At 45.6% G+C, this 23,929-nt stretch overlaps 2 protein-coding genes across 2 annotated transcripts in view; one reads left to right on the top strand and one right to left on the bottom strand.

Annotated features, from left to right (window-relative positions):
• Positions 1–8,387, bottom strand: part of SEPTIN2 (septin 2) — a 35,069-nt gene extending 26,682 nt beyond the window's left edge. The window contains 3 exon segments of the mRNA XM_058698608.1: positions 279–308; positions 8,279–8,305; positions 8,307–8,387. Coding sequence (XP_058554591.1) covers positions 279–308; positions 8,279–8,305; positions 8,307–8,387 — 138 coding nt within the window.
• Positions 8,388–8,539: 152 nt separating this feature from the next.
• HDLBP (high density lipoprotein binding protein) overlaps positions 8,540–23,929 on the top strand; it is a 74,556-nt gene continuing 59,166 nt past the window's right edge. Inside the window, exon 1 of the mRNA XM_058698574.1 lies at positions 8,540–8,683. The gene's annotated coding sequence lies outside the window, so the exon portion shown is untranslated. The remainder of the gene's footprint in view (positions 8,684–23,929) is intronic.

A 23,929-nucleotide genomic window follows, 5' to 3' on the forward strand; every position in this document is an offset into this window, starting at 1 on the left:
CTCAACAAATCAAATATATCAGTCATATTAAAAATGAGTCACATGGGGGTGCCTGGGTGGCTCGGTTGGTTAAGCATCTGACTTTGGTTCAGGTCATGATCTCATGGCTTGTGAGTTTGAGCCCTGCGAGGGGCTGTGTGCTGACAGCTCTCTCTCTAAACCCTCCCCAGCTAGTGTGCATGTGCGCTCTCTCTCTCAAAAAAAAAAATAAAAAAATAAAAAAATAAAAAAAAACACATAAAATTTAAAAAAAATTAAAAAAAAGTGTGATCTCTTACCTTAGACATCTTCAGTGAAGTTTTCTCAATCTGTTAAAAAAAAAAAAAACCCACATATACATATATGCATGTACACACACACATTTTAGTATGAATTGACATGTACACAGACTTAACACCTAAACCATCAACAGTTCCTGTTTTACTTGTTACTTGCATCAAATTACAGAAATGAGAAAATTATCATCTCATTAAAAATTAGATATAAAAAATTAGGTCAATTAAGTCAACCACATACACGTATGTACACATACAGACGTTCCTTATTTCCAACAAAGTCTAAACGTTTTTCTAGTACTGATTATATGCTAAGCACCAGGGACACAACAAGAGAAAAAGACAAAATCTCATGACCTCTGGAATTCTATAATTTCCTTTCCCTCTTCGAAACCTTTCAACAAGGAAAGCATACTTATAGAGCTATGTCTGCTGCTGGGAGGTTCCCTGAGCTCTTGACAACTAGTTTTAGACAATGGGGCACTCAGAGCAACATTTGTAATTAAAGGAAAAAGGACTGAAGGCATTGGAGTGTTTGAAGAACATGACAATAGTTTTAGAGATAGTTGGAATTTAATACGAATTTTAGAAGACTTGAAATTTTGGGGCACATGGAGTCTGTCGGCTAACAGTCTTTGGTAACAAGGTCAAAAGATATGAATGAGGTCAGATTTGATTCCCTCTGGAGCTTAGAAACTTATGCCCTTCGTGTTCTTGCTTCCCCATCCCCCAAACCTTAACATTCCTGAAAACTGCACACTGTTTCCCTTCTGAATGGAAATGTTCCCAACCACTTCTGAAGACGTGAGGCTCCTGCACCCCCATGCACAGTTTGGTTAACAAAGGCCAACAGCAGTAGGATTTGTATTATTTCACAGAAGGTAAGTTTACAGTCTTCGTTCTCGTTCTTAGTGGCCCATGGGAAGCCTTACCCTCACGTGTCCCACTGGAACAAGAAGGGAGGCAGAGGAGAGTTGAGAACTCACATGCAGTCTGTAAACCGCTTGTTGCTTCTATGGCTCAGAAGGGAGTATTAGGTAAGGCCTGGGCTAAAAGGGAAGGGCAGTGATTGAGGGGGAGTGGATAGCTCCAAGCCTAGGTGGTGGAATTAAAGTAAACTTAAAGGAAAGTAGGAATGTTAGGAAGAAAAAAGCAGGAAGTGAATTCTGAAGAACCTTCTGGCAAGGAAACGAATATAGTGCATCCTGGAAAAGCTTGGAGAACAGAGTCCCTGAGTATGAGGACCCCAGGAGTAAGATGATAAGTGACCCCAACTCCCTGTCTCCGAGAAGAGCTCCACAGGCAAGCTGCAGGAAGAGGAAGGCAATAACGTGAACCAAAAAAATAGTAACGCTACGATAAAGATGCAAGTATACTACTTAAAACAAAACATGATTTTCAAACTCAGACTTTGGTAACTCAACTGAACAAACGGTCACAGCTGCGATTCACCTTGGAAGATCAAATATTAGAAAACTTAATGCAAGGGCAAAAACACAGAGAAGGAAATCATGATTTAAAAGATAGTCTTGGAGAAACAATCTAGGCAATCTACCTTGTTTTTATTTTAACTTTTTTTTTTTTTAAAGCTTATGTATCTTGAGAGAGAGAGAAAGCATGAGCAGGGGAGGGACAGAGAGAAAGAGGGAGAGAATCCCAAGCAGGCTCCCCTATGTCACTGCAGAGCCTGATGTGGGGCCTGAACCCATGAACCGTGACATCATGACCTGAGCCGAAGTGGGATGCTTAACTGACTGAGCCACCCGCGTGCCCCGTTGGCAATCAATAAGAGTTCTTGTCAGTAAAAAAGGAATAGAGGGAGAAAAAGAATAACAAGAGAATATTTTCCTGAGAAGAACAAAGAGCAGGGCCCATACATTAACAAACTATCTGGAATGAATTAAGGTGTCCTGAATGGAAAGGGACATCCTAGGAAAATTGTATTAATAATATAGAATTAGTATGAAACTACTTAAGAGTTGAGGGCAAGAGTGAGAACACAGAAGTAAAACATTCCAAAGGGAGAAGTGAGGGGTCAGACGGAATACAGATGGTCCCAGTGGAAGAAGGAGCTTTAGTCTTTTTTTCAAATATAGAAATTAAGTGACTATAAAAGAAAAAGTAACCATTAAAGAAAAATTATAGTGGAACTTCCAAATTAAGAGAAAAATATGGAATAGCAACTTGATCAAGCTAGCAAAATTGTGGAAAAAGAAAAAGTAATAAAATCAATCATTAAGTGGAAGAACATTCTTAAAGCAGCAAAAATGCTGAAAACAAAGGGACAGGCTGAAACATACCAGCCTAGCCAAACAGAGAGCAGGACAGACATTACTGGTATTAACCCCGGGTGAGATTTAAGATTAAAATGTAATCATGATCATAAAAGGATGGAGAAAATACAACATTCCTAAACTTGCACATGCAAATCATTACAACAGATAAACACACAAGGAAAGCCTAAGAAAAATACCAGGTGACTTGGTAAAAATAAAAGACAAGTGGGAGACTTTAACAGCACCCCTCAGAATGGTACCGATTCAGTAAACATAGTATGAGCAAGGGCAGAGGACTGAGTAATACAGCCAATAAATTAGAATTGATATAGAGAATCTTGAGGTAATAGAAGAAAAGCAGTTAAAGAAAAAATTTAAAAATTATCATGTTACTATAGAGAAAATTTAAACTTTAAAAAATATTTTTACAATTTATGTTCTCAACTTCTGACCTGCTAAAACTAGGGGAAAAAAGATAAAATACAACTCCCAATTATTTGGGACAATCCTGGATAACCCTTGGATCAATGAGGGTAACAAAAGCAAAACCACAAGCTATCCAGAAAGCAATGGGAAGACAAAAGCAAGATCTATGGGACACAGTAAAAGCTCTACCGGTTCAAATGAGAATTTGGGTTTCAGATATTTTCATTAAAGAACACTGAAAATAAATTCGATTCTCACAATACGAAGAAACGAATGAAATAACTCAATAGAAGATAAACAGATCCAAAAGCTAGTTCTTTGAAGTAAATTCCCCACAAGTCAACATTAAGGAAAAAAGAAAAGCAAACATGGAAAAAAAGCTATAATCACAGACTCAGGAGACATGTATCAAGATGGTCACAAATCTGGGGCGCCTGGGTGGCTCAGTTGGCTGAGTGTCCAACTTCAGGTCATGATCCAGCACTTTGTGGGTTCGGGCCCCGCATCAGGTTCTGTGCTGACAGCTCAGAGCCTGGAGCCTGCTTCAGATTCTGTGTCTCCCTCTGTGTGCCCCTCTCCCACTCTGTCTGTTTCCCAAAAATAAATAATAATAATTTAAAAAAAGATGGTCACAAATCTGAAAACCCGAAAGAAATGGACGATTTCCTAGACACTATAAATTACCAAAATGGAACCAAGAACTGGAAAATCTGACTAATAGTATTGAACAGCTGAATAAAATATACCAATGAAAACCGGGAGGGGGGGTAGGGGGAGCGCGTCCCCTGGGCAGCTCAGTCCGTTAAGCGACTGGCTCTCTTTTTTTCCTCAGAAATTTTACTATGCTAGGGAGCCTGGGTGGTGGTTAAGCGTCTGACTCTTGATCTCAGCTCAGGTCATGGTCTCCTAGTTTGTGGGATGGAGCCTGCATCTGGCTCTGTGCCAGCAACGGAGTCAGCTTGAGATTCTCTCTTTGCATCTCCCCTGCTTACACGCTCTCTCCTCTCTTAAAATAAACATTAAAAGAAAAAAAAGGAGGTGGGGGTGGGACCAAAACCAGACAGAATTAGAGCTGAGTTCTATCCGACACCCATGTCACTTAAGCCACTACAGAAACAGGGACAGCACTCCAATTTATTTTATGAGGACACTACAACTTCAATCACAAACCCAGAGAGATACCTAAGAAAGCAAGCTGGCTAGATAGCGGTATGTCAATCTCACTCATGAATATAAATGCAAAAATTCTCAATGAAATATTTGCTAGCAATTAGGTTCCAGAAATATACCCAAAGCATCTACCTACATAAAGCTGTTACAACAAACTAAAGGAGATAATCACATATGAATAGATGCTGAAAAGTCATATGATAAAATTCAGCAACAAACTCTAAGGAAACTGCTTAAATATAATCCAGGGTGTTTCCAAACATTAATGTCAAATATTATTCTCTCAACAACAGAATACTAAATCTATTTAAATTACAATCACTAACTAGGCAGGGATGTCCATTACCACCATAATTGTTTTAAAATACTTACTAGAAATTCCAAACTTACACAACGGAACAAAATCCCCAGGTACCACCCATCATCCAGCTGCAGCAATGACCAATTCAATGTTTCAAATATCCCCTCTGCCACTGTCATCATCCTTGATTATGAATCCCTTATTTCTAACAATAAGGACTTTTTAAAATGACAAATATTATTAAGGAAAATGAACAAATTTTGAATATAATATCCAATCAGCACTCCTATTTCTGATTGTCTCAGTTTCTGGTTGTTCCTTTAAGATCCAAGTAAGATCTTCATATTGCAATCTCACCATGGTTACTGAATCCTACACTTTGACAAGTTTAGTGAGAATTCAGTGAAACAACAAGATGAGAAAACAACCTTTTTCACTGATAAGACTACACAGAAAACATAGATAGTCCAAAAATTCTAAAATAACAATTTAGTAAGGTAGCTAGATATAAGGCAAATATAAAATAAATAATTTCCTCTCCATTCTAGTTATGAAGATAAAGAAATGGAAACAGGGGAGAAATGCCATTTACAACAGAATTAAAACAAAAAGCAACCAAACACGTAAGAACAAACTTAGAAAAAAGAAAACAGACCCTATGTGAATCAAATCATTTCTATTTCTCCCAAATTAGTATATAAATGTGGTCCAACCCCACGTGGAATTCTAATGTGGCTTTTTCGCTAAAGGACTGGATAAAATGAGCTTCAGTTCACATAAAAGAATAAGTGCCCGAGGGTGGAAAAGAGTGAGCACTTGCCTTATAGGCTATCACATGTATCTTATTTCAAACCAACCCAGTAGCACAAACGACTATCACGGAGGTCTCCCCTGATCTCCCACAGACCTGCTTCACCTCACTGAAGCCTGGGTTCTCAACAACTTCATTCAGCAAGCACCCTGAAGATGCTGTACCTCGAGCCCACCTGTGTTCACCTTACGTTGTCACCCTGTTGAGCAGGACTGAGGATGTCCCATAGGAGAAAAGGGGGACTTTCACTGCTCCCTATCAGTTTCCTGGTATGTAAGAGCTACATGGATGTACAAGTTTGGGAAATGGAGAATACCATTATTGGAACAGGCTGTGAATTCTTTAATTTATCAAGTTTTTCTTGTCATATCGTATTTCTTCCATATTGTTTTTTTCCCCTGAAATATAATTTGAATCCACTGTGATCTTCTAACAATATAGGTTAGAACTAACTAATGTAAAATGAAAGTTGAAAGAGGAATGTTGAACTTTTGAAGAACCAGAACACAGGATGCCAACCACTGTGATTAATTTAAACACTGAGTGCAGGCCATTGGCTCTCCTAAACTCAATGTGGTCAAATGAAAATTTTATTCTTTCAGGTTGTGCTCATTCTAGAGGCTAGCAATTGTTTAATAAACATTTTTTTTGTTGTTGTTGAACACGGCTTCACAATACTCCCATCCCAATTCACATAGAACAAATCAACTTTTCCGAAACAAAAGATGAAAAACAGATGGATAAAAATGGATTCTTGGCAATAAACGTACATTTTTTTTTGCTAGTGGTATTTATACTAGTGGACTGTCCATAACTGCCAACCACAGACATGTTATTCTTATATTTGCATACATTACCCCAATCCACAAAATGACCCTGCAGTATAGGACTCCAAATATCCATAATCTCGTACCCAGAACTCTTGGAATGTTCGGCATTCAGATTCTTTGGATTGGAGGAAGGTACTTGTATAGTATACAACACAACATCCTCAACGGCCACCAGGGCAGCACATTCCACAATCAAACGTATTTTCTATAGTGGCATATATGACCGTTAGCATAAAGTGGTACAAATACAGAATATAAAATGGCTTCAACCCAATTCCACTGCCAAATGAGTTATGATGTTCCCATCTCTGTGGGGGAAAATTTGTTTAAAAAATTTTAAAGCATTTTCTGCTTTTGAAATTTAAAAAGACCTGAATCACACTTAGGAATGACAACAGAGGGTGGTCCTTCCTTCCCTCGCCATTTCCCTGGGTCACCCTGCTAGCTCAAAAGCAGTCAGAATGCAAATACGACCTGATTGAGAAGCCCTTGTTCTTTTTTTTTTTTTTTAATTTTTTTTTTCAACGTTTTTTATTTTTATTTTTGGGATAGAGAGAGACAGAGCATGAACGAGGGAGGGGCTGAGAGAGAGGGAGACACAGAATCGGAAACAGGCTCCAGGCTCCGAGCCGTCAGCCCAGAGCCTGACGCGGGGCTCGAACTCACGGACCGCGAGATCGAGACCTGGCTGAAGTCGGACGCTTAACCGACTGCGCCACCCAGGCGCCCCGAGAAGCCCTTGTTCTTTACACTGGGCTTCTGTGTCAGGTGAGAGATCAAAGTTGAAAACAGGAAAAAACATCAGGATCACCTTCACAGCCATATGTTGCCAAGACCTGACGGAGCAGCGCACATTGAGTCAGGGTACCAGGTGGTACAAAGAAAGTCCGAGTGGGAGCCACCAAAACCGAAAACAACGGGACCTCAAATTACAAGCACTGGGAAACAGCTTTCGTGACCCCTACGCTATCACGTATCACTAAGCCGGCAAGACTATTTTGGAACATCAGACTTATTTTGAGATATTATGATTTGAGTCGTTCAAGAAATACTTGAGAACTCACTATGTGCTGGTCATCGTGCTGGACAACGGGTGAGGGTGACAAGACTCACTCATCTCCTGCCCCTCAAAAGACCGACAAGCCGGTAGAAAGCTACCACAGAGAATAAAGGCTGATACCAGGCGCAAACCTAACCCAGCCGGAGGAAATCGACTCTGGGCCGAATCTCTAACAGAGCAGAAGGTGGGGAGGTAACCGGGTTTCAAGCAAAAAGAAGGGTTTGGGCCAAGAACAAAGGTGACAAAGACCCAACAGTTTGAACGGAAAGTTCAAGGCGCTGGGTCAGGCGTCTGTGGAAGGGGGAGGACAGAGAAGGTGGGGCTGGTGCTGATAAAAACGAGTCCAGAAAGGTAAAAAGGTGGCCAGGTCTGGTGGGTCCTGCGGCCATCCCAGCTGAGCTTTTACTGAGAGCAACGGTAGCCACAGATCGCCGCATCTCGGGCTTTCATGGGAATGGCGGCCCCTCCCCACCTCCATCCTTCCGGATTTGGCTGTGCACAGGGCCGGGACCTCCTCCTCCTCGCCCCAGCTCTAATCGGCGGCCAGGAAGAGCCTGGAAACTTAACAAGACAACGAGGACGTGTTGAGGCTTACCCTCGGCTAGAGGATGGCGGGGTGGACAACGGGAGAGCCGCACGACAAAACCCGCCCCACAGGACGCAGCCCGGACTTTCCCTCCCCAACCACGACCGCCAGCGCCCCAGGCCCATTATCAGAGTGGTCCACGTACTCTGCACAGGATGCGCAAGGGGTCGCTCGGGTTCTTCCGGACACCGCCCGCCGTGAGGGCCCGAGAAGGGCCAGGGAGGGCCGGGGACTCCGGGGCGGGCAGGGCGGGGGAGGGCCGGGGACGCCGGGGCGGGCAGGGTGGGGGAGGGCCCGGGATCCCGAGGAGTAGGAGAACCGGGGAAGGTGAGGAAGGGGCGGGGAGGGCTCGCGGAAAGTCCGGGAGCGTCGAGGAGGGTCAGGCACACCGATCCTGCCGCCCCTCCCCCACACCCAAAAAGCCGCCCCGCCCGAGCCGCCCCCGGAGCCGGTCGACCGCCGCCCCGAGCGGACCCCCACCGCTTCTGCATCGGCCCACAGCTCACGCCCCTGCGACCGCGGAACCCACGGCAAGACACTCACCGCGTAGAATCCAAAGAACAGCAGTAGACCGACCGCGCCGCGGACCCGCCCAGTGCCCGACGTCCGCCCGCGCCCCGCCCTTCCCCGCCCCGTGCGCGGATGGCGTCATCACGCCGACCCGCTCCCTGCTCCCTTGTCAACGCTGTCCTCGCCCTGGCGCGACCTGGCCTCCCGCCCCACCCCCACTCGCCGGCTTCCGAGTGCGCAGGCGCAGGCCCATCCGCGTTTTCCGCCTCTGCGCAGGCGCCGTGCCCCTCCCACGGCGGTTGGCCATATAGAGGCTGGGGGTGGGGGGGGGAGGTCAAGCGTAGCCTCTTCTCCTTTACCAAGATGGCGGCTTGTCCCTGTTTCGCCACAGTTCCTACCTTATGAGCTTGGTTTCCTTACGCTGATAAAGTGGAAGAGGTAATGTGAGTCTTTGCCTTGTGAGTACCTAGAGTGGGGTGAAGGGCATCTCTTTACAAGGAGCTAAGTGGCTGCTGAGGAGAAGAGAGGCGGACGGGGATAGGGCAGGTCACAGTAAGACTGCGGAGCGACCACGGGGCGGGAGCCTTCGCCTCTGGCCCTCTCCTCCGGGAAGATGGCGGCAGCACCGAGCTGGGAGCACCAGAGCGGGACAGCGGAGGATACTGAGAGCGGCCGAGTGGGGCTGGTCTAGCCCCGGGCCGCCGTCGTCTCGGTGGTGCCGGGGCCTCGCCTCCATTGGCTGCTGCGGGTCACGTGGGCCGGCGGGCCTGTGAGCGGACCATCGAGTTGGGCGCCCGTCCCCGGGGACGTGGCCTTCGTGCGCCCGAGCTGGGGCCTGCGCCCCGGGGGAGGGAGGGGCGGGCACGGCCCCTCGCGGTCTACTTGTCGGGTCGCGAGGTGAGACCTCGGGCGCGTCCCCAAGCCCACCGCGGCCACGCGGCTCGGGGACGGGAGGGCGACCCGCCCGGCCCGGGCCGCGTCGGCCCGGGTGTCCTTTCTCCCCGTCGGCGGCCTGCAGGCCCACAGCTGTCGGACCCAAATGGCTTCGCACAGGGCGCCTTTCTTCAAGACCCCGACCGAACGCAAACTCAGTTGCTGAGACTCTGATGGGCTACGGCACAGTGTTGGGGACGCTGGGGGATACCGACAGGGCATGTTAGGCACTTGCTAAGTGTTCTCTACCATCGACTCGGAAAATGAGAGAGTCAGACTTTGTAGGAGGGTTTGCACGCCGTGTGCATCCAAAGAGAAAACCTCCCCGTGTATTGTTTACAAAACAATATTTATGATCAGATGAAACCTCTGCGGGGATGTAGGTGAGTGGAATCTCCAGGAACAGGGTGACTTGTCCTTCAGTTTTGAGTTTGGTTTCAAGGCCCTGTTAACTTTTTTCTTTTTAAGTTTACTTATTTTTTTGACACAGACGGAGTGCGAGCATGAGCTGGGGAGGGCCAGAGTGAGAGAGGGAGACACAGAATCTGAAGCAGGCTCCAGGTTCCGAGCTGTTAGCGCTCAGAGCCTGACTCGGGCTTGAACTCATGAACCGTGAGATCATGAGTTGGGCCGAAGTTGGACGCTTAACCGACTGAGCCACCCAGGTGCCCCTTCGAGGTCCTGTTACGACAGGGCACGTCACAAGTAGGATTTTTGTCTGAAGCAGCTGGTAGTGCTCTCCTACAGAATAACTGTAGCGTTCATGTATGGAGCCAAACCTGGGGTATTGAAACATTGAATGAAACCTCGTCTTCAAGTTTAACGATTTTGATAAAAATAAGCACCCCCAAGCTAACCTTGTTAAGTACGTTTAATATTAAGGTACTTGGAAGCGGTGTTTTAAAATCGTTGAAAAGATACTTGGTTAAAAAAGGCTTCCATCGCTTGAACTCCCAGTTCTCTGGGTCTGCAACATCAACCGTCAACCTATCCTGAGACTTTTAGGCTAGGGAAAAATGGAGCACACCCCTTCAAGTCTTGAGGGACAACACTCGAAAGCCAGATAAATAATTTACAGTGAGGATTAAACTTCCTTTCCTACGCTAACTTCCATTAGATCTTCTGTGTGCCAAGCACTGTTGATGGGCTTACCTGATTTTCTCTAATCAGGTTAGCCTCACTTGGATAAATGTACAGTGAGTTTAAGGAGAGCGCTCCTAAGGTGCCATCAGCCCACATTCCTGGGCACCTCTGGGGCCAACCCCAGCTTGATCTCTGCACAGGGCCGTTTCTCATTGGCCAAGCTCCGCCTCTCGGCAGCCTGATGGGAGAACTTGGGTCATCGAGTTTTATGTGTTTCTTTTCCTTTGTTTTTCTTGTTTAGGGCTACTGGTTCGGCCTCATGACTTCACTTCTTCAGCAGTTCAATTCAAAAGCGTTTATTGGGAATTGTGTGCCAGATACTTCTAAGCGTTCTAGGGTCATAAAGATAAAGAGGATATAGACTTTTTTTTTCTTTTCCTTAAGCAGCTTATGGTCAAGTATGGGGGATTCACTTGTAAAGTAACTAGGTTACAGAGTTTTAAGTGCAGTAGTAGAAATACATACAAGATACAGAGATGTGAAGGAGGAGGCAGTAGTTGCTGTTGGAAAGTTTTTACAAAGAATGTGGTTCTTGAACTGGGTTTAGGGGATGAGAGTTTTTCCGAGATGAGGTGTTCTAAATAGGAAGACTAGCTTATGCCAAGGGGATGCGTGACAGCCATAGCTGATGGCACAGATGGGCAAGAGGTTGAGAATTTGGCATGCTGCTAATAACATGTCAAGTGGTAGAGGGCTTGCCCGAGGTCCTGTTGTAAAGGACTTCATGCCCTTCAGTCAGCCCAATCTAGGGCACTGTAACTTGGACAGGATTTCAAGTGGTTACATTGTCCACCTGGATGATTTATATGAGCTTTAGTGACAAGTGGATGAGATAGGTTCTCCATTAATGCTTCCCAACTGAAACTTGTTTATTTACCGAAAGGGTTTGAGCAGAGAACACATTTCTTGAAGTACCAAGTGGTACTTACATTTGATAAGGCCCATTCAGCATACATCCATCTCACAGGGCTAGACTCATCCCTTTCCTATTAAAAAATAACCAAGCTCTGGAAGAAACACAGCACACAGCTCAGTTCTCAGTTGCCACGTTATGGTAGCAAGAAGTCCGGCATGCATATTGGAAAAGTTTTTGGCCAAGTGGAAAAACAGCCAGAGAGCATCAGTGAGTCAAAATGCTTTTTCCCTTAAGTTATGAAAACACCACAACATTTCACATTTGAAAACCAAGAAAACCAAACTCTTTTCATCGGTATGACATTTTAAAAATTGGTGACACAAGTTAGTTTGGGCTAAAGTAAGTTTGTTTTTTGTGTGTTTTTGTTGTTGTTTTATAGTGCTAAAATCAGAGACATTTTAGAAGCAATGGCCCTAGTAGGCTGTTCTGCCAGGCATACTAAAGTTCCTCGAATACTGCTAGAGACGAGCCAGACGTGTTGTTCCAGACATGTCTGGGCATCATGTTATGTTAGTCATTTTGATGCTTGCCATTAATTTGGTAACAATACATTGTGTATACTCTGCCTTAATACTTTTTATTGGCATTCATGAATTTTAAAGTTAAAAATGAATTTATTTCAATCAAGGTTATACCTTCAAGTAGTTTCAAGAAGGAGAAATAGGGCCCCTGGGTGGCTCAGTTGGTTGAGTGTCTGACTTCAGCCCAGGTTATCATCCCGCAGTTGGTGAGTTCAAGCCCCCACATTGGGCTCGCTGCTGTCAGCCTGTCAGCACAGAGCCTCCTTTGGATCCTCTGTCCCCCATCTCTGCCCCTCCCCTGCTCTCCCCAAAGTAAATAAGTGTTAAAAAAAAAAAAAAAAAAGAAGAAGGAGAAATAAACGTAGAAAGGCTTGTACAAAGACACTATGAATCTCCTTCCCCAGTCGTGTCTCCTCTCCTGCAGAGCATACACGTCCATCTCTTGGTGGGTTTCTTTGGTCTTTGGCTCTGACTCTAAACAGCACGTGTTCGCCTGCTCAATTATTGCTCTTTTCTCTCCTGTTGCACACCTTGTCTCCTTACTTGACTCAATGGATATGAAGTTTCTAGCTTTCTTTCACTGCTCTGCCTTCTCTGTGTAAATACACGGCTGCCTAAAGCACATGCACCTTTAGTTTGGTTAGACCAGTATTTAGTGTTTGAGTTTTTACTGCATAGTGCCACTCACAGCTAGGCAACTGGTGTGATGGGGTTGCTTTTCCTTTCCTGGATCAGGTTTTGTTTTCCCTGAAGTTCTTGTGAGTCTTGTTTTTTGTGTGTTTAGTTTTCTGTATGTTTGTCATTAAAATTTAACCCCAAATTCAACAGTTGTCTAAATTTCTTTCAAGAAGTGGAGTCTTTTTGGGGGCTCCTGTGTGGCTCAGTTAGTTAAGTGGCCGACTTCGGCTCAGGTCATCATCTCATGGTTCACAAGTTCGAGCCCCACCTCGGGCTTTGTGCTGACAGCTCAGAGCCTGGAGCCTGCTCTGCATTCTGTGTCTCCCTCTCTCTCTCTGCCCCTCCCCCGCTCAAGCTCTGTCTCATAAATAAATGTTAAAAAATTTTTAAAAAAGAGAAAGAATGGAGTCTTTTTTTATCTGGTGAAATTCAATATTTCATTAATCTCCTTTTGAATAAATCTCCCCCAGGCTCCCATCTGCTGGGATCTTCCTGAAGATCTCACCACCCACTTGCGTTGGGTCCTTGGTTTCCTGGAACCCATGTCTCCATCTCTCTTGACTTACCACTCTCTCATTTTGATGAAGCACTTCCTCAAGAAGTTGTCTGGGAACAGACGCATGAGAGAGAATGTTTTGAGAACACGTGTGTTTGAAAAGTGCTTTACTTCTACCCATGTATCTGAGTGAGAGTTGGACACCCATTTTGCTCCATCTTCTAACTTCCAGGGTTATTACTGAGGGCTTCAGCCATTCTGATTCCTCGGTCTTCATGTGTGGCTATTTCTTCTCTGAAGCTTGGTGGATTTTCTCTCTGAAGTTCAAAACACCCAGTGCAGCAATGTCCCTTGGAGTCAGTTTTCATCTAACGTCTTGCCTTACTTTAGGTTCCTTTATTTGGAAACTCCTGTTCTTTAACTCTGGGCATTTTTCTTGATTTATTGCTTTGATTTGTTCCCATTCACTTTCTCTCTGTAGAATTAGACTATTGTACCTTCTGGACTGACACTCTGGTTTTGCTCAGGTTGTCCACCTTCTTTCTGGAATATATTCTCAGCTTTATTCTGAACATGCTGTTGAGTTCTCACTTTATTTCTCTAGGAATGTTCTCTTACTCGCTGTGTCTTCTGACACCCTGGTTTTGTTTCATAGCTGTTGTGCCTCCCCTTATCTCTCTGAGGACATTTCTGAGTTAAGGTTTTCTTTTGCCGAAGTCACAGTTTACTTCAGGCTACTTTTTGTTTGAGGTTTTGGCTTTCGTATCAAAGCCTTTCTGTGGTATCTGGTGATATTTTCCCTGTGCTCATGTGGCAGTAGGTGGGGTTTGCCAGCTGTGGCATTCACTGCAGAGGCACTGGCTGGGCCATTTCCTTATAGCACTCTGTCAGCTTTCTTCTGTCTCCAGATTTTCCACAAAAATACCTTCCTGCCTCTTGCCTGTGTCCAGGGGGCCAAGTTTGGGAGAAGACTACAATCTTTGCAGTAACTACAGATGAACTTAACTTCTGTGTCTTCAGAATGGTGCCTCACCCGCCATTGTAACGGGTAGCCCCATTCCAAAGATTCTAGTTCCCTTTCCAGGGGAAAATCACAGCCTTTGACCAGGGTGTGAAAGGCAAAAAAAAAAAAAAAAGCCCTTTTTAATAGTATTTTCTGATCATTTTTCTTCCTGGGTGTCCATCAGCAATGTTACTTTTAGCTTACAACATGAATTTCACTTACATTTGTAATTCTTTTGTTCTTTACTACTCCTTTGTAGCCTACATGTGGGTTTTCCTTTGTCTTACATGTGTGCTGAAATGCCCTAGCAGAAAAGAAGAGGTGAAAAAGGTCAGTCTTCACAGTCAAGAAATTGAAATGGCCGGGAAGCAAAGAAAGATTTCAGTTTTGCTCATGTCAGAGAATTGACATTGAATGCATATTTCACCTAGAAGTTGGAAAAAGTAAACATGACCATTTTAGTTATCAAGTGTGAGGGGGGCATGTGTACTCGGGTGTTGTGGGGTATAAATAATTTAGCTCATTGGGAGGGTAATTTTGCCTCTATAATGACTATCCATGTACCCGCCTCTAATCTTATAATTGAATTTGTGTGAATTTTAACTGTGTGTAGAGTTGCTGGCTCTAGTGAGCAGAGAATATGTTTTCCAGCAGTGTTTGTAATCAGATATATACACCAAGCATGCAGTATCAGTAGAGAATTTCTGTTTTCATTCAACGTGCAGTTATTAATAAATGGGAAATTTGCACGTAAAATTTGGAAAGACAGCCATGATGCATTTTAAATGGAATTAAGTGTAGCAAGTGGTAAAACAATGAGTATACTATGATTATATTTTTATTTAAATCATGTATTACATATCCAAGAAAAACCCTTAGATAAAACAATTTTGGAGATATTTCTTAGACAAGAATCAGGAGAAATTGCCAGTTTTTATGTTGTTTTATTGTAGTTGTGTTTTACAATTTTTTTTAATGTTTATTTCATTTGAGAGTGAGAAAGAAAGCACGAGCAAGGGAGGGGCAGAGAGAGTGTGAGAATACCAAGTGGGTTCCACGCTCAGCACGGAGCCTGACATGGGGCCCAGTCCATGACCACGAGATCATGACTTGAGCCAATGTCAAGAGTCGATTGCTTAACTGACAGAGCCGCCCAGGTGCCCCCATGTTCTACAGTCTTTTTATGATGAAAGTCCTTTTCCTTGGTAGACCAGCACTGCAGCAGGCTCGCTATAGTGGTAATAAAACCAGTATTAATGTGGCCTTCTGGCCCCTGCCCATCCTATCCCAGGGTCTGTCATGGGTGTAGGAGCTTCTCAGGAGGCTGAGCTGCACCCTGAGAGACCCCACCTGCTATGGGAATAGCAGGCCTCATCTGGAGCAAGGAGAGTAGGGAGCCAGTATTTAGTTAGCAGGTACCGTTCGGCAATCTGTATGATTTTTTTTTTTTACAAATAAGTGTTTTCTGAAAACTCTTCCAGGTTTTCCTTTTATTTGTATGAATTGGTATTTTTAGACATTGCTGAAGGTGGACCTTGTGAGACGTAACAGCAGTGCTTGTCCGTTAGTATAGATGGTGAGGCCTTTGTTCTTTCTGCCAGACTGGACAAAGTGTTGAGACATTTGTAAGGTGAGGGAGGTGGTCCTCACCGGACTAGGAGTCAGGAGGCCTGGACTTCAGTTTGGAGCCCAGTCTTTTTTTCTTTTTTTTTGTTAAGTTTATTTTTCAAAAAATTTTAAAAATGTTTATATTTTCAAGAGAGAGAGAGAGAGAGCGAGCACAAGCTGGGGAAGGAGCAGAGAGAGAGGGGGACACAGAACTTGAAGCAGGCTCCAGGCTCCGAGCTGTCAGCACAGAGCCTGATGCAGTGCTTGAACTCCCAAACCATGAGATCATGACCTGAGCCGAAGTTGGACACTCAACCGACTGAGCCACCCAGCTGCCCCTAAGTTTATTTACTTATTTTGAGAGAGCAAGTAGGAGAGGGGCAGAGAGGGAGAGACAGAATCCCAAGCAGTTTCTGTGCTGCCAGCGCAGAGCCAGACGTAGGGCTTGAACTCGTGAAACTGAGATTATGACCCGAGCTGAAACCAAGAGTCTGGTGCTTAACCGCCTAACCACCTGAGCCACCCAGGTGCCCCTAGGGCCCATTCTTAATCACCCGAGGTGACTCGGGGTGTTTCTTGATCTATAGGACTTTAGCTCCTTCTTTTTAAAGATAAGAAAGCTGAATCTGAGATTTTGTTGTTATTACCCTTCTGATAGCACAGAACACTTGATCAACTAACTCCGTTTGTCAGAAACTCAGTTTTCAGGTTTGGAAGGACGGCACTTGGAGCTGTTAGTCACTCGTGTAGCACATTCTGTGATCCATTTCAAGGATGCACAAGTGATAGGAAAAGCTTTGCCTAGTAAAGCTTTTATTTGCTGATTCCTACGCAACAGGCCCCATGCCCTTTATTTCCAGCAGTGGTTCGATCAGGTGATTTTGGCCCCCAGAGAACATCTGGCAGTGTCTGGAGACTTTTTTGGTTGTCATGACTCAGGGGTGCTACTGGCATCTAGTGGTTAGAGGCCAGAGGTGCTAGGCATCCTACAGTGCCTAGGACAGCCCGTGACAAAGCATTGTCTGATTGAGGAGGTCAGCAGGGCTGAGGTTGAGAAGGCCTGCTTTGCAGGGTGAGTCCTTAGAAGGGTTCTGGGCTGTAGCTGTCATAGGCTCCATTTTCCAGTTAAGAGTGGAGGCTGCCTGGGCGAAGCTCCTTGCACGAGTGGCTGGTTTAGGGCCACGTTGCCCGTACTGTTGGAGCCCTCACATCACAGATCTCCAGGAGGGTGGTGGTAACAGACCGTCCTCACGGAGCCTATTGTGTGCACTCTGGTGGAGCACTACGTATGGGCTGACTCAATCCTCACAGTGATACCACCATTGAGAGCAGCTCCTTTTTACAGGAATGGAGACAGGGCCCAATCAAGATCCGTAATTGTTCCGTCCTTGTCTTTGACGCCAGTTTTAGAAGTTTGACACATGTAAACATTCAGCCTTGACCTGTTTATCTGGTGTTTCCTTGCTGTCTCTAGGGCTACTCCAAAGCTTGGGGTGGAGAAGGCAGTATCCTATCCACACACTCTTTTCTAGCCCAAGAGTGGGGCCGTCCAAGCCTTTGCAGCAAGATAGATGGTCTACTCTGAAATAAATACTAAAATTGTCTTGCACCCCTTAGACTTTTGAATCTCTTTCCTTGGTTCAATCATCAAAGATTAATTTTTCACCAAGTACATATCCATCAGCAAGTTTCAGGTAAGGAAGTGGAGGGAAATGGAAGTTCCACTCCTAGAGTGCGCAGTCGTGCAGGGCCCATCTCTGCGGTAACCTGTAGACAGCTGCTGTCCGTCCATCTGTGGCCGCTGTACGGGATCCGCTTTCTTCTCTGAACTCCTTCTGGACTGGTGTTTCCGTCCTGTTACAGCAACCCAGCACCACCGGCTCCCTGACATCATCTGGTGGATGTGCAGTCCTCGTGGAGTAAGTCCTCTCTTGGTTTTACCTGCCCCGTCCCTGTCTGCATTATAGGATGAGCCATCGGTAGGCTTTTGCTTGTTTTGGATCCCTGTGACACAGCAGAGTAACGGGGTTGTGGCAGATAACCTGTGTGTGCCATGAGGGAATGAATAGGCAGGACAGCGTTGATTACTAAAATGGGAATATGCTGAACACTTGTCTTTTGCTAACTTTTGGTGAATTACAGTGGGCTGCTGAATTCCAGAATAGCTTTCTAGACTCACGGGTACACTGGACAGAGCAATAAGCCAGTCTAAAGGCCAGGTCCCAATGCGTTGCTCTTGTGTTCTTCAAGCTGCTGTTGAATTTGTGGCCTCAGCCGACCGTGGAGTAACTTTTTCCTGAGGTTTGGATGTGCTCAGATTAACAAACTGTTGTGATCCAAGAGCATTCAGAGCATGTGCCTTCTCCGTGTAGCACACCGTTTAGGGGCCAGCTGCTGCTTGGCCTGGTGTTCTGGCATAAAGCTGTCTCCTTGTGCTCGTCTTCTAGACTGTGTCTTTATCAGCATTCATTTCTTTGTGCGAACCTTCTAGCATCTCACCTTGGGCATGTGGATGGCACTGGGGACCACATTTATGAAGCAGAGCAGTAATTCTTGGCCTTGCTGTGTTGGGTGAGAGGGGACCCTGTGAACACTGCTCAGCTCTCTCCCCCCACTCAGGAGCAGGACACACCATCAACCAGCAAGGTTGATGATGGCAGTGCTTAAAGCTTCTAGATACAGTGCAGGCTGGACCAGTGCTACTTTTGGTTTCTTTCTGGAGAGGGGAGATAACTTGAGCCAGGTGCATTTAGCAAGTATTGTCGTTTGCCACACGCAGAAAGTGTTGTGGAAATGGTTTTGCCCTTCAAGGGAGGTTCTGCTGTGGGAACTTGCTGGTGGTATGGTGTGTCAGGCCTTTGTGCGTCACTGGGCCTGTGTGGCTGCAGTTCAGTAAATGGGGCTGGGAGGGAAGGCGCTGTGGGCCAGTGACTCCATCGAGGGGGCCGAGTTCCTCCAATCCCTGGTTCTGAGGCACCCTGCAAGCCTCTGGGTGCGTATGGTTCCTGGGAGAGGGGGAGCAGCCTGCGTGCAGGTGCCTTGATGGCAGCTACCTGCGTGGCAACCGTGCCCGGCCTCCCAGGAGGTTTGCATCTGGAGGCTCCAGAGAGAGCTGGCCTCCACAAACAGCCTTAGGGGAAGTGGCTAGGCTAGAGACGACACCCTGAAAGGACCAGACCTCTCGGAACAAGTAAAGGTAGGAAGGAAAAGGAACAACACCAGACGGAGAGAGCTAGAAGAAATCATTTCGGAAAGGGGGTCAGGTATTTGGCATTTTTTGTTGTTGTTGCTGTTTTTAAGATCTGGTTGAGGTGAGTGACTTGCTGAGAAGTGTTCTCGTTTCCCAGGGCCGACCCCTCAGTGTCAGATGTGTGGTTTCTGGTTCCTTATTATCTAGGGTTGAAAACTTTTGGCCCTCTGTTTAACTTTCTTTAGTTTTATAATTAAAAAATAACATAAGAAGAAAAGCTAGCCCTGCGTGAACCTTTCCACCTTTCTGTTGTGCCGTGCTGACAGTTGTGAACCATGTTATTGATGGTGCCCATGACTTAGAGAAGGGGCTGGAGCGTGTCTGCTTGGGACTTGACGCTCACTTTTGTCTCTGTGTTCTTCCTGGTGGAGACAGTGTACTGACTCCTGGACATCGGGCATCCGGTGAGGACAAGTGTGGGCTCCGGGCACTTGGCAGCTGTTGTGCACAAAATCACAAGTATGTGCTGCTCTACACTCTTGTGTGGTGTGCTTTCTGATTTTATTGCTACTTAGCTCATTTAGAACTACCTTACAAATGGAATTGCTGAATTATATGTGCTGTTTTGACTTTTTCTGGTAAATAGAATATTAGCTAGGTGGTCCTGAAGTACCAGCTTAAAGCAGTGTTTGTGAGATCAATTTTAAGAATACAATTTTTTTCTTTTGAAACAAGGCTTCTATTTTGATACACTTGCTTATGCTCGGCGCTGACTCGCCAGCCCATGAGACCAAAGTTCTGTGTTGCCTTTGTCGCCCGCCAGTGAGCTCAGCAGTGCTGCCAGGCTGCCTGTGCGCGGGGCCCCTTGGCTCCCGGTGCTCAGCGCAGCAGCGTCTGGGACGTGCAGACAAGAGCCAGCTGCAGCCAGAGGGACCCGTCGTGCTCGGGGCTTTCGGGGCCCCTCCTTAGTTTATACAGGTGCTGAAGATGATCACCATGTCCCCTTGAGATCGGTAAGGGCGATTCTTTTCTGAAAGATTGGGCAAACAGAGAGAAAAAGATGGTGTTGCTCGGGGAGAGTCAGCAGTCAATTTGTAGAAGCGTGGGTAGAAGCCTTTGATCCGTGAAAGACATGTGGCCTTTGCTAGGTCAGCCTCACCTTGTTCTGGGGTGGTTGGGGTTTCGGGTATGCTTCATGCTGGAGATGCTGCTGAGCCGGAGACTGTGTGTGTAAACCTGCAGCCTTTCCATTTCTTTCCAATGCAGTCTTGTTGGTTTCAGGTTGTGCTGGTAGTTTTAGGACTAAATCCCCAAGGAGGAAATGCATGTGAAGGATTCAGTGTGGTCTGTGGGTCTTTCCCTTCCATCTGAGGTCACTGGATTTGACTTGTATAGTGATTGTCTGCTATCATTCGGGCATGTGGCTTTATTGAAGGCTGTAGCCTGGTTAGCTCTTATTTGGTAAGAATTTTATTTTTTGTTTTTTCATGTTTATTTATTTATTTTGAGAGAGTGAGCGAGAGAGAGCGCATGTGCCTGCGTGAGCGGGGTAGGGGTGGAGAGAGAGAATCCCAAGCAGGCTCTGCACTGGCAGTGCAGAGCCCAACGAACTCCCAAACCAACTCACAAACCGTGAGATCATGACCCAAGCCGAAATGAAGAGTCTGACGCTTAACCGACTGAGCCACCCAGGTGCCCCTTGGTAAGAATATTTTAATTCCAAAATGTACTTTTCGTCTGTCTTCTCTCCTCACTGGTCCTGAAGTGGTAGGGTTGTGTGTGTGCTTTCCTCTCTTGTAAGCCATGGCTAAATGACATGGTCGCTCTCCTCACCCCACCATGGGCAGTGCTCCTTTTACATGACGTGGCTCACCCCATCTGCTGATGTCTCTGGGTCTGTTGTTGGGGTTCCCAGTGCGAGCTCAGATGGGGCGTTTTGTGCATTTCCCTTGTGGATGTGGTGTCTGAAAAGCCTGAGGAGCACCGAGGGGCTCCTGCCTTCTGTCGGGGGGCTGGTGTGGGACCCATGCTGACCTTGCTGTCGTCCGGGATGAGCAGCTGTGCATGTCTCAGGTTGTGCTGTCAGCAGCTTCCTTGACACTTTGTGATGGTTTGAAAATCTGTGTTTATGAACTTCGAGAAGATGACGTATAACGAAGGTTAGTAAGATGGAGATAAAACTTTGTTGTGCTACATAGAAGATGAGTGAGATACACACCAAGCCCAACAAATAAACATGTAATCAACTTTGAATTTGAAGGATCAGTGTCATTTGTTTATTTCGAAGATCAGTCATTTATTTATTAAAAAAAAATTTTTTTTTAACGTTTATTTATCTTTGAGACAGAGAGAGACAGAGCATGAATGGGGGAGGGTCAGAGAGAGGGAGACACAGAATCTGAAACAGGCTGCAGGCTCTGAGCCATCAACCCAGAGCCCGACGCGGGGCCCGAACTCACGGACCGCGAGATCGTGACCTGAGCCGAAGTCGGACGCTTAACCGACTGAGGCACCCAGGCGCCCCTATCTATCTATCTATCTATCTATCTATTTATTTATTTATTTTTAATTTTTTTTTTTTTTTTTAGCGTTCACCTATTTTTGAGAGAGAGAGAGAGAGAGAGAGAGAGAGAGAGAGCATGAACAGGGGAGGGGCAGAGAGAGAGGGAGACACTGAACCTGAAACAGGCTCCAGGCTCTGAGCTGTCAGCACAGAGCCCGACGCAGGGCTCGAACTCACGGACTGTGAGATCATGACCTGAGCCGAAGTCGGACGCTTAACCAACCAAGCGACCCAGGCGCCCCCCCCCTATTTATTTATTTTTAAATTAAGAAGCAGTTCTAGGGGCACCTGACTGGCTCAGTCAAGCATCTTACTCCTGATTTCGGCTCAGGTCATGCTCTCAGGGTCGTGGGTTGGAGCCTGCTTGGGATTCTCTCCCTCTCTCTCTGTCTGTCCCCCATGAGGCCCCGTGAGTGCTCTCACAAAAAATAAAATTTAATTTAAAAAATATATTTAAAAAGTATGTTTAATTTTTTTAACTGTCTTACAGAGGAATTCTAAGACTGGTAGAAAACACTTTCTTAACCATTTGAGAGTAAATTGGGCACATGAATCCTCATCACCCTTGGATATTTTGGGGTGTTTCCCACAAATAAGATACTCTTCCTCCTTAACCACAATACAACCATCAAAATCAGGATGTTAACAAGAATGCTTTGCTACCTTCAGACCCATTCACATTTCACCAGAAGAATCCACTCAGAAGCACAGAATAACATTTCATTGCTGGGTCTCTGTAGTCTTCAAACTGAAACATTTATGGGGCTCCTGGGTGGCTGTCAGTTAAGGGTCCGACTCTTGACTTTGGCTCAGGTCAGGATCTCACGGTTTGTGGGATCAAGCCTGCGTCGGGGCTCTGTGCTGACAGTGTGGAGCCTGCTTGGGATTCTCTCCCACCTGCCCCTCCCCTGCTCGCACTCTCTCTCAAAGTGAATAAAACAAGCATAAAAAAACAAAAACCAACAAACAGGACTATTTATTCCATCTTGCCTTGGCTTTCTTGGTCTCGTCATTTAAGGAGTACAGACACTTATTTTGTAGAATGTCCCTCGGTGTGTATTACATTTTGATTGGATTCAGGCTTTGTTATTTTGGCTGGAATAGCACAGAAGGAATTCTGGGTTTTCTTTGCATTCTGTCAGATGGCACACAGGTTCAGTTTGTCCCATTATCAGTGGTGCTCACTTTGCTGATCAAGGTGGTGTCTGCCAGATTCTCCATTGTGGAGTCTGTGTCATTAATAAGTACATGCTGGGGAGCTACTTACGAAGCTAAATATTTGTTCCTGTCAAATCTTCATTTTGGTCATGTGTCTGTATCAATATAGGCTAACCGTTGCCCATTTTACTTACATTATCAACCTTTATCATTACTTACGGTAATGTTCATATTGACTGGAGAGTGCCCCCCTTAAAGCTGGCTCCTGTGTCCTTCTGAAGCTTCCCCCATATTTGTTTAGAAACTCTTACTTTTTGGTACAGCAAGACACTCTGGGCTCTTCACGTACCTTCCCTTCCCTGGACCTGGAATCAGCCTTTTTCTTCAAAGAGACCTCCTTTTATGGCAAGTGGTACTAAGAGAAGCAGAGTCTGGACACCAGGTAGGTTGTTGTTGAAGTATTACTGACCCAGGTCCTCTCGGTGGAGAGAGCCACAGAATATGTGTGTGTGTGTGTGTGTGTGTGTGCGCGCGCACGCGCGCGCGCGCACACACACATGTATACACAGGTACCCATATGCACACGTGTGTGTTTATAACACAGTCATGTCTACTTTTCTCTCTCAATTGCAAAACATGAGTTTTTCTCTCTATTGAAACACATGAGTTCATTCCAGTCCTTCCAACTCCAATCAGATATGTTGGTGTTCATTCCAGTTTCTCCCTTTTAAATTGGTAGCTGTCTTTTCCAACGATGATACTCCTAGATTCCGGTATCCCTTAATGTATTTGCTTATTTGAGTAGTCAACCCTGTGTGTTACCAATCTCCTGCACGGATGTCTTCTGCCCTCTTCACCTCACTCAGCCTCTGCAATGTTCCCACCCCGTGGAAGTGGCCTGCCACTTCACCTGGGCTGTGAAAACACCAGTGATGTGGACACCCCCTTACAGGGAAGCCCATGGTCTATTTTTAAAAAATAAAGCCCTGTATACTGTTTTTGCTCTCTCCAGGTCATTACCTGAACCGTCGTTTCATTGTTTGAGACCGTGCCTACTGTGGTTTGGACATGTCACCGTGTCGTTACCACTTGCTCACCTATGCGAACTTGTGTTCTTTCTAGTTCTTTGCCTTTGACAGAGCTTCTGTGAGTTTTCTTCTGTGTGTTACACCTATGCCTTCTGCGTTCTTCTGCAGGTGCTTCTGGAGAGTGGCTTCTTTGAAGTGTGATTGCCGAATTGGATTGTGTGTCTGTTTCTTCATGATGTGTTTTTAAATTGCCTTCTGGTCTTACACATCCTCAATAGTCAAGTAGCCTGTTTTTCCTCACCATTTGAAAAATTGTACCACTTTTTTTTTTTTTTTTTTTTTTTTTTTAAGTAGGCTTCATGGCTAGTGTGGAGCCCAGCAGGGGGCTTGAACTCATGACCCTGAGATCAAGACCTGAGCTGAGATCAAGAGTCAGATGCTCAACCG

The sequence above is a fragment of the Neofelis nebulosa genome, chromosome 2 (assembly GCF_028018385.1).
Source record: "Neofelis nebulosa isolate mNeoNeb1 chromosome 2, mNeoNeb1.pri, whole genome shotgun sequence".
Taxonomy (NCBI): domain Eukaryota; kingdom Metazoa; phylum Chordata; class Mammalia; order Carnivora; family Felidae; genus Neofelis; species Neofelis nebulosa.